The sequence below is a fragment of the Thermobia domestica genome, chromosome 6 (assembly GCF_964235325.1).
Source record: "Thermobia domestica chromosome 6, izTheDome1.hap1.1, whole genome shotgun sequence".
NCBI lineage: Eukaryota > Metazoa > Arthropoda > Insecta > Zygentoma > Lepismatidae > Thermobia > Thermobia domestica.
In genome coordinates this window covers 46,587,560-46,598,518 of record NC_137459.1, presented here as the reverse complement: position 1 = coordinate 46,598,518, position 10,959 = coordinate 46,587,560, and the positions used below count along the sequence as shown (strand labels likewise).

The following is a 10,959-nucleotide window of genomic DNA, read 5'->3' as shown; positions in this document are numbered from 1 at the left end:
TCTTGATACGAGCGTTCCTCGAACTATGTTACAATGCACATTCAAAGCCTCAATGGCTGAGAATTTAGAGAAATACTGTCCAACACATGTTTGTTCTGGAGCAAGTTCTGTATCGTTGTTGAAGCCTAACAAATTTCCTATGCTTCCCAGTTTGAGTTCACTACTTGATGAAGTTCCATTTTATGATTGACGTGATTTTCATTCAACGACACTTCGAACAGAGAATTTGTCTTTAAAATGGATGCAGTGCTTTGGGTTGGTGGCATTGCAACGAATAAAAGTGCATTCACACTTCCAATTTTTCACATCCCTCAACGTTAGACAACCTACACTGAAGTGAGGGATTACTTGGTTGAGAACTAAGTAAGGCGTTCTACAAGTGCTCTAGTTTGTTCAAAAGATGAGAACAATGTGATAACTTCCTTAATCTCTCTTTTTTCTACGCTTCACATCACCCTTGAGTATTTAAAAAAAAATCTTAACTTCTTTGTTGCAAGAACAAATGAAGGAATCTGACTGGTGTGTGTGTGTTCTTGGACATGGCAATTGTTAACTCCGCATGATATTTTTCTGGTTACACCACTGTTCTCATACTATGTTACGTGTGTTTGGTGTGGGATATTCCTAGCCTACATCATCCTCAGACTCAAACCCATGTAAATATTTTAATAATCGTCCCAAGGCTTAACATTTTGGATGGAACTTACGAGAAAAGTTTATATCTGACATTCAGTTAGTTGATTGAGTTATCCAAAATTTAATGATGTAATGAAAACTATTCACAATAACAGAGATTACACAGAATTACTTATTAAATAAAGGAAATGACAATGCCTCCTACAAAACTGTAATGCTGGCCAATTCTATTGAGCACTAGTTTTTCTTGCTGCTTATTATGGTTTTGAAATACCTAGGTAGGTTGATTTCTTAACTTTATTCTTTTACCTGAGACATTCTCACACCTAGGTACAAATTATATGTACTATACTGCTTTATATAATTGCTTGAAAAAGCATGAGAAACTGAAAGGTTATCAGAAAAAAATGCACATGCAGATCGAATTCAAACATTGCAAAATTGTCCATATAATTTATTAACTTTGAGAATGCAAATTACACTTTCATTTGTACAAACGGAACTGAGTGGGACTTCAGTGAGTACCTCATGTACAGTTTGCAAAGCGTACAGATCGTAACATACTTAGTATTTTTTAAAAACTATTAATTTGGTCATACCAATGTTAAACGTTGAAAAATAAATATATATATTTATTTATTTCATCATTAACTTCTATTCTCTCATTAAATTCATCACCAATGAAATTTAACAATAATAATAATAATAACAGGAAGCAGAAGAAACGGATCAGTAACCACCATTCCCGTGACAATTTAGTAGCTTTTAGATTTCATTTATCAAAAGGATTAAAATGTTAATTTACTAAAATGATTTTGTTTTCCTTAATTTTTAAAATTCATTTTGACAATAATATCTAAATATTATTCTAACTAATCGTGGAGGTGAGTTCATTGATACTTCGTACCTGCTTAAAATGGGAGTATTTTTTCAAACTTGCTGTTAGGTTCTTCCCCTCCCCTTTTGATGTAAACAGAACTCCATAGGATTATAACATAGTGATTCCATTTCAACGGTTACATCAACTTATTTCATAAGTGCGTGTATTGCATAGATACAGTAACACCAACCATACATTTGTATAATTTTTACAATATACATTAGCTGTCTTTGTAAGGGGAGGGGATATATATTTTTCTTTTAATGAAGTCTGTTGTATTGTAAATTGTACATAAAGTACAAATGAAGCCAAATATTGCTTCTTTAAAAAAAATTAAAAAAAAAACTTTCCTTTCCGGAAGAAGAAAAGAAAGACTGCATTCAATCAAATAAATATAGTTAGCACCTTTGACAGAAGTTGAAATTTAACTACGCCTGATAGAAAGGTCTTCCTTGTTATGTGTAACAGAAAGTGCCACTTTTCTGTTCGAAATATCTCACTTTTTCTTTCTTTTTTTTCAGTAATAGGCCCTAATAAATACCTAAAAGACATGACAAATGTTCAAAACTAAAAAGGAAAGAAATAATAATTCGTTCTGTAGACAATTCATTTCACATCAGTATGTTGTAATCAGTTATTTTAACCTTTAAAAAAATACTTTAGGGAAAAAAAAGTATACCCCTTTTTTTTAAATATATTACTTTGGCTTTACAACACATAGACGAAAAAGTTTTGATCTGATTTTTTTTTTTAGAATGTTTGAAACACTTTTTTTTAAAGTTCATTTTTCGACATCTTGCCAAATAAAAAAAAAATAAGAAAAATTGATTGTAAAATGAAAAGCAGACAAAAAAAAAAAAAGAACAGAAAAAGATTTCTGTAATGTCATGTTCACCTTCACATTGTGTTAACAGAAGTCTACATGTTACTCAGTCTTAACTCATGCACATGCTATGCACATAAGTACTGAACTTTCCAAAACAATTACTGAAAGTCAGCACCGAGTGTATATATATATATATATATATATATATATATATATATATATATATATATATATATATAGATAAATAAATCAATATTATATATATATAGTACATATATATAATACCTATATATATATATATATATATATAAACACTATTTGGGACAGTCTTCCCAGAAGAAGACATCCACTCGATAGATCTATTACGATATGAGTCTAGTTAATATATATTTTTTTAATATCACAAGCCTTACTTTAGAATTCCTTGAATTATCTTGACTCTCCACTAACTTCGCTGTTTAAAACAGCCAAAAGAAAATCCAGCTCAGGACATATCAAAGTAGAATAGATGAAGCACAACACTGCAGGATTATAACACATGTTCTTACTAGAGCACTAAATTCTCTCGATGGCCGATTAAACGTGGGAGCCAAGAAGCCGATCAGAATGGGGGAGAAAGAACACAGGACCACTGTACATTTAACTGACTCTTCTGTCTTCTTATTGGCTTTTTTTTGGCACCTGTCTTCAATTGTACACGACGCTCCCTCTACTGTCTTCAATCAACGTTAATTACTTAATTCATTACTGTCTTATGGCAACTCGAGGTAAGAGGTTCAAAAACCTTAAATGTTTCCTCCAACTGAATAAAAGGGGAATACTCCAAACTGAGAATTGATTGGTGTCTTTGGTGAAGCACACATGTACAAGAAGTCATCCGATTGTAACTGGGTTCTGTTGAGAGTTGGTTCCGAAGCTGAGCGATGGATTTTTGGCAAAGACCGCAAAAGGCTCTCCAACGAAACGAGGATCTGTTGAAATAAGAAAGGTAATCAGAATTCTTTTTATTACACACAAATGATTTAATGTTGTGACTGCTAAAATTATTTTCCTAAAACACTCACTAGTACTTCCCATTTTCTTTCTATAGGAACAACCATTCGTTGCCCTAAGAAAACTTTAACTTTTAGACAATTTGTATTTCGGACTTCCATTACGAGTAGCACCAGTAGAACAGGTCCGGATATCATGCGTGGAAGCAGATTCACAGCATTTAACAAGCATAACCATAGTTATACAGATTCCAAATCTCAGTTCCAAAATTTTAATGTTTATTTCTATTACCACGGTACAAGGGCAATATTACAGCCGTCTGCTTTCTAACGATCCGGATTATAGGATACATCCGTTATCTCATAACCATTTTACTTCCTACACCAAGTACCTTGATTATTTATTACAAAGCATTCGACGTATATACTTCAATTATTAATAATATTTCTCATTCATTTCTTTAAAACAGTGACGTATTGGTACATGACATCCATCTCGTAGTTTGAACATAAGCTGTAATATTAGCCTTCTATATTCAAGAAACTCCATATTATTTAATACAATAGTTATTCCATACAAAATATAACTTAATAATTTAGCATTAGGAATCATCTGGGATACGAAAGTAGGCGGGGCTAAGCTCTTAGCAATTCATATTATAACATATCTCAATGATATTCCACAAACACATCTTACCATATATATTAATTTGCCGCACAAAAGAATATAATTGTCAATATTTATATGGCAGTTCGATTAAATAGCTCTTAAAATTACTTTAAACGTCATATTAAATCGGTTTTACATTTACCAACTTTCACTGTTTATTTTGTATATCCATCAATCGATCAACAATTAGAAAAAGATAAAAATGCATATATACAGAATTTAAAGCACTTTCCGCCCAATAATTCATTTAGTATCCCAGAAAACTATAATTCATAGACTCGTTTTAATAAAATTTGTTTTGTAAATTAAGAGTAACGTATTAAAATTAGTAACAATAAGCTTAAAATTAAATGAACAAATATTTATAATAAAATAAAACAATCAATAATCACAATGTGAAACAAAACAAATAAGATTTGAAACGATCGATTTTCAGATCGTTACAATGTTAATAATTATTAAATTAAACATGCAAAATACAAGTGACTAAAATAAGAATACACAGTTATAGTAATCTGAGAAAGATGCGTCATGTTGACAAAATGTATTATTTGTTTAAAGATTATCTCCTTAAATAACTAATGAGATCTCCAAACTCATTAAGTCAAAAATCACTGTTTGTCAGAAAAACATTTTTATTTTGAAATATTCTCTTTCTACTTAGATAATGTTCACTTCTGGTGGTAAGAAATAAAGAGTCATTGTAATACCTTGGTATAAATTATACCGAACTAAAAAAAAAAAAAAAAAAAAAAAAACGGGTTTCTAAGCTACTACCACATTTGTATGACAGATTATTTTTGTCCAAAATGCAATTTGATTTTGATTTCATTTTGAGTTGAGTTTATCATTCCTTTCAGCAGTGAGGCTATATGAGACGTGGACTTACTGCTTAACGTGGGCTGTGAATCGAACCGGATTCTCTCGCGCCAGAAACACATACGCTATGCACTCAACCACGAGGGAGCTCAAAATGCAATTTAAATCTGCTTCCAAGAAGTACACAAGATTAGCATCAACCTGAATTTCAGACAGAGAGTATGTGGGTTAAAAGAAAGCATGCGAACCTTAAGAATTCTTGTATGTAATCTAATAAATAAACAAACAAACTAGTTTCCAAAACACTCTAACTCATTTTTTGACAAAACAGAGTTAATTTATATTAACCGAATATTATTTTGTGAAAAACCGCGATATATTGCTAAAAATCGTGTGATAAACAAGTTTTGACTTGTTCCATGATAATACTGTCAGTGCTCGTTGTTTTCCTACCTCTCTTATGACAATGCAATGTGAGGAGAAAATCATATTTTATACGCATTTTACTCTAATATATCATGGTCTAAAAGTAACTATTATACGTCAAGAATGTTGTACGTCGTCCGAAAAACATCCAATATATAACTCAATATTTCGCCAAAAATTTTGACGTACTGAATTTTGAGAATGAGTTCTTCTATGTACTGCAATGATCTAAAGGGAAGTTAACACCTGTAGCCTGATTACATTTTTCTTCCAAGCTACGATATTATATACAGAGTGCCCCAGACATGTAATATAGCTTGTGAGTAAATTCGTTGGACCAAATTGTAGTTTTCTCAATATCATTTGCGACGCATTATTGACTTTCGAAAATGGTAAATACAATTCAAAACTGGTGAACGACAGTGAAAATATACTGCAGCAAGGTGCTGTGTGTACAATTAATGCAAGGAACACATGAAACGTTAGTGAAACAGAAGTGACAGTGTTCCAAACTGTGAATAACATCTATCTATTAAAATGCTATAATAGCAATTAAAAGCGGTTGAGCTCCAACCTATAACTTTAGCTTTCAAATCTTTCATTTACGGTTATGTCTGATTTCACATTTAACAGAGACAAACATTTTAAGTATTTGTACTTTAAATAGTCTAAATTAGTTAACTATATCTTTTTCATAATGTTTATAATATAAAATTATTGTTCAAAGCCTTTGTATTTTAATAAGTCTTCTCTGAAATCAATGCATGTGAATTGTGCGTCCATCTTCCGACTTCTTTTAAACTATATGTTGAGGGCGTTTATATGTTTGTGGTCAATCCTTTCGACAATGAGATCTCGGAAACTACAGGCTCTAGAAAGATGACGTTTTCACTGACCGATTGGAAATTTTGCGTAGATTGTCCAGTTCTAATTGAATATTTAAAAAATGGCCATTATTTCTTTATTACATTTTTTTAGGAAGCGTTGAAATTAAAAAAAAAAAAAAAAAACTAAAACATCATATCCTATGCATTATACATTCCAACACCAAATTGTTGTATATTGGGGTTGTATATGTCTCAGGCGTTTGTTTCATGGCCAAATAATAATGAAAAAGGAAGGATAACCATTTCTCGAGTCTAAGATGAATCTTTTATTTTTTGTGTTTTGCCCAATGAACCATATATAACTGACATTATAATTAATTGTATGTGTAATGTATTTGCTTATTATATACTGCATGCGAGAAGAAAGAAAACACTGGTCATACATGAATTAGAAACTCCAACCGGAAGTAGGCTCAAATCTTGCAAACGGTGCGGGACATTGAGAAAAAAATAATCAAAAAAATCTCCCCTTTATGATACCCCTTGCCGATTTTTTTTTTTTTTTTAAATCAAGATTTCTTTCACTTGTGTTTGTAAAGGGACATGTATATATGTTGTGAGGAATGAGAAGGAGATTTATGCTCATATGCGAATGATGCGCTGTGTAGAGAGCGCAGGTTCAGCTAGTTATATAGTAAAAAGCATCACTCTGTCAGGTTATTACATGTTTAGTGTCCTTTGGCAATGCTGAACAGAATATGGAAATACAATAATTCTGTTTTGCTAATTATCAGGAATAAAGACGGGCTTTGCACTGTATCATGAGTTTCGTAACATGTTGTGCTGATCGGTTTTAACATTACATGTTCAGCTTCATAAAAGCAGCACCAAAAGACAATAAAAGAGCAATAAACTGTTTGAATAACAAGGAAATTATTCAGATGTGTGTTTGCAGTCGGATGGCTCGTACGTTCATTTGTGATGTTACTGTTGAAGAATGGCAGACAACAACAACGATAAACATTGTAGCTTTCCTAGTGTTTTCCTAAGTAGAATTGCGAATATTACAATTGGTCTTCATAACTGAAAAGTACACATAGATATTAGATCTGAATAATAATAAAACAAATAATAGTAAGAACAAGACGAAAAATAAGAGAAAGAAGGGGTGAGGGAAGAGTAATAATTCTAGTTTACAGTATCTATGACGAGCATCGATGCAATCTGGAAGGCCTTCTGGCCATCGAGCCTAGTTTGCACCCGCCTATGTGAACGTAGAAAGGGGAGAGACTGAATGAAATCTGCGCAAGCAGCACTTGTTCGTCCATCGGACGTAGTAGAGGTCAGTGCCTCTCCTCTAGTTCACTATTTTGCGCTTTAATTACATCAAATGCAACCTAGCAGTTTGAGCTATCTCCCAAGTACATAATAGTGCAAACGAACTCCACGTGACCGCACTTTTAACAGTGCTCGGAATCAGGTGTTTGGTTTCAGTGGGTGTTATACAGACGACTCGGTTTGCAGGAAGAATCAAATGCAAATTCCGAATGGCGCATGCATACAAGAATAATGAGTACATTGATATGCTTCTCATACACGGAGAAGCCAGGCAAAATGGAGAAGAAGCAAGAAGACTATAAGGAGCTTTTTTGCGAATAGGCCAACCTGCATACACAATATTTGAGAGGCCTGAATGTCGTTTGCGTCAAACGGGACTCTTGTATGCTTCTAACCAAGAGCGTGGATTTCCAGAAGAGTTCGCACCATCAGACTGGAAGAAAGGTGTCACAACGTGTTGAAGACAATCTTTCCATCAGCACCCGAGCCGCACATGTCCTCAATGTTGGCCGTATGACGGTGTGGTGTGTTCTTTACGATGAGCACTTTTACCCTTATTACCTCCAGAGGGTTCAGAAGTTGGAACCACAAGATTTCGATGCACGCGAACAATTCTATAGATGGTTTCTTGACAGTAGCTGAAGAGCCGTAGCTCATCGCTTCCTCTTATTTAGTGATGAAGCCCTCTTCACACAAGCGGGGTACTTCAACATAAGAAACAGACACGTACGGGCAATTGAAAATCCCCACGCTGTGCATTCCAGAGACTTCCAATATTGTTTCTCGGTCAATGTTTGGGCTGGAATCTTAGAAGGCCAGCTGATAGGTCCATATATTTTACCTCCACGTGTTAACGGACAATATTATTTGACATTTCTGAACGAAGTGCTCCCTGACTTCTGGAAGATGTTCCATTGGTAGTATGTAGTCAAATGTGATTTCAGCATGATGGTGCAGCTACACATTTCACTGCAGAAGTTCGTGAGTTATCTCCATAACATATTTGGAGATAAATAGATTGGTCGCGGCGGTCCAGTAGCTTGGCTGCACTATCACCAAACTTGTCGCCTCTGGACTTTTTCCTTTGGAGTTAAATAAAGAAGCTTGTTTATGAGACTCTAATGAGGGACTTCGGAAATTCTTGTAGAGAGAACTGTGGCAGTTGCAGGACAAATACGTGAAACGCTAGGCATCTTTCAACGAGTTCGCCAGAATGTGCACAGATGATACGTAAGGTGTTCTAATGTCGGTGGTAACCATTCCAAACAGTTTTCTTTATGTGTCAGCAGAGATTACGTTATAGTACAGGATGATTATATAACTTCAGCTATAACTTCATGTTCAACTTTGTGGCTTTTTCTGTGTCTTTTGTCCTCAGGAATATTAAAAACTTGTGTCATTGCTGCTTTTTCTGTGATTTTTGGCCTCAGGACAATTAAAACCCAATGTGTTCCATTCAGTGTGGCACTACCTGGACGTGGTGAACGGGCGTTCACTAAGAGTATCACAACTACTGACTGACTTGGACGCGAACAAACTGGAAATCTCGATGGGGTTTAGAATCGATTGTTAATGAGATGTTTGTAAGGCCAGCGATGTGGCAGTCAAAACACAAGCTGCACAGGAGCAGAGATGTCATTCAGCAGTTTCAAAATACAGTATCTAGCGTATTGCACGTACATTGTGAATACTAAAACTATCGCAAAAATATAAGTTTCACGAACATGTGGTTAGAATTGTAATGGTATTTATTTATTTTGTATTTTATTGTACGTTTTGTATATCTAAGCTCGAATATACCTCAACAAATCACAATTTAATGCAGAAAATTGAAGAGCTGCGCCGCTTCGATTTGCGCTCTGTTTGTTCCTCTAGCTCTCAACATTCGCTTCTAATTTTCTCTTACTGCTTCGCTTCGCGCTCTGTATGTTCGTACCCTCAATTTCTAAACAACGTACAGCTCACGTTCTTCATATTTGTTTCTCTCAATTTCTATTCATGTCAACGATGTACTTACTGTTTATTTTCTTTGTAATACTTCTTGAGCTCCGGAACGAATGTATTTTGTTAACAGTGCTGCCACCCTTGAATACATGTATTTTGCCCTTGATGTTCAAACTGTTTATTTCTCATTTGTTGTCTATTGGTGCAGCTATCTGATACCCAAAATTAAGGTTGAAATCGAGCAACATGACATTTTTCGGAACACATGATAAAGTGTAAAGCCGTGATGTCGTTTTTATTCCTGAGAGTTTGCAAAACAGAATTAACGTTTTTCCGTATTTTGTTCGGCAGCACCAAAGGATAGTAAACACACAATAACATGACCGTGATTTTTTTACACTATAATGTTATTCACGGTTTGTAACACTGTCACCTCCGTGCCACTGACGTTTCATATATTTCTTGCACTAATTGTATACACAGCATCTTGTTGCAATATATAATCACTATCATGCTCGAGTTTTGGATTGTATTTACTATTTTCCAAAGTTAATAATGCGTGGCAATGGGCAACCCTGTATCTCGAAAACGATGCCACAGTCGAGCAAATGGTATTGAGAAAACTCAACCAGTTTCGTCCAGCGAATCTACCCACAAGCTGTGTAACATTTTGTCTGGAACATCCTGTATAGTATTATATATCAAAGGAAAATGTGAGATAGTATAGTTTCGGGGGAAGGGGGGTTTTATAACTAGTGAAATATGACTTAACGAAGGTTGTGAGAAACGCAAACTGATTCAGTACAGTGTCAGGAAGATAAAAACACATGACACTTTTTGTTCTGATATATGGCGGTAAGTGAATATCGGAAACAAACTCTTGCATTTCGAAATTCACTTAATAGAAAAAAAAGTTACGAAGTGCCCATTGCATTCCCCTAATTTAGTACAAGAAGTTTCGAAACAGTTTTATAGTTTTTTTTTTTTTTTTTTTTTTTTTTTTAATTTGAACACGAAAATTCCATTCACACCAATTTCTGTGTAGTATATTATGGTGTAAATGTTCCATTGCTTGTAATTTCGACATTTTTTTTTATGCCATCTCTATCAAGGTAATTACAGTACAAAGGACAAGTCAGTGGATTTCAGGTGTTAAAGAAGGTCTGTGCTAAATGATTCCTTTTCAAATACTGTAAGAAATGGTGGAAGTTACAAAATTGTGAAATCCTATAACCAATTTCTGTGTCAGACATGGTTATTATGTAATTTCGTTGTTTGTTTATAAAGCTGCTTATTATTGTATCCCAAACTTTCTATTTAAATGTCATGTTAAAATCTGGATTTTGGATTCAAATAAAAATGATTCAAAAGTGTTCCTTTCAATACAGATGATGATGATTTATGTATGCAATTTTTATCATGTTTTGTTTCAATAAAATGCTTAGATAAGCCTCGCATGCATATTCTTCTTGTTTTGAATATCTACTATTCTTTAATTCTGTTTAGATGTGTGTTCACTCATGATAATGTACGTGCTATTACATTTATGTATGATTTCACTGATTCCTGATTGAATGTGTTGTTTGGTGTTTGCTTGTACA

The 10,959-nt window shown here is 33.9% G+C and overlaps 1 protein-coding gene across 4 annotated transcripts in view; it reads right to left on the bottom strand.

The window, feature by feature from the left end:
* Window positions 1-1,075: 1,075 nt before the first annotated feature.
* Raf (serine/threonine kinase raf oncogene) overlaps window positions 1,076-10,959 on the bottom strand; it is a 91,892-nt gene continuing 82,008 nt past the window's right edge. For all 4 annotated transcript variants that reach the window (XM_081761584.1, XM_081761585.1, XM_081761587.1 and 1 more), the window contains one exon: window positions 1,076-3,313. In XM_081761584.1, the coding sequence (XP_081617710.1) occupies window positions 3,128-3,313 (186 nt within the window). In that variant the 3' untranslated portion in view covers window positions 1,076-3,127. The remainder of the gene's footprint in view (window positions 3,314-10,959) is intronic.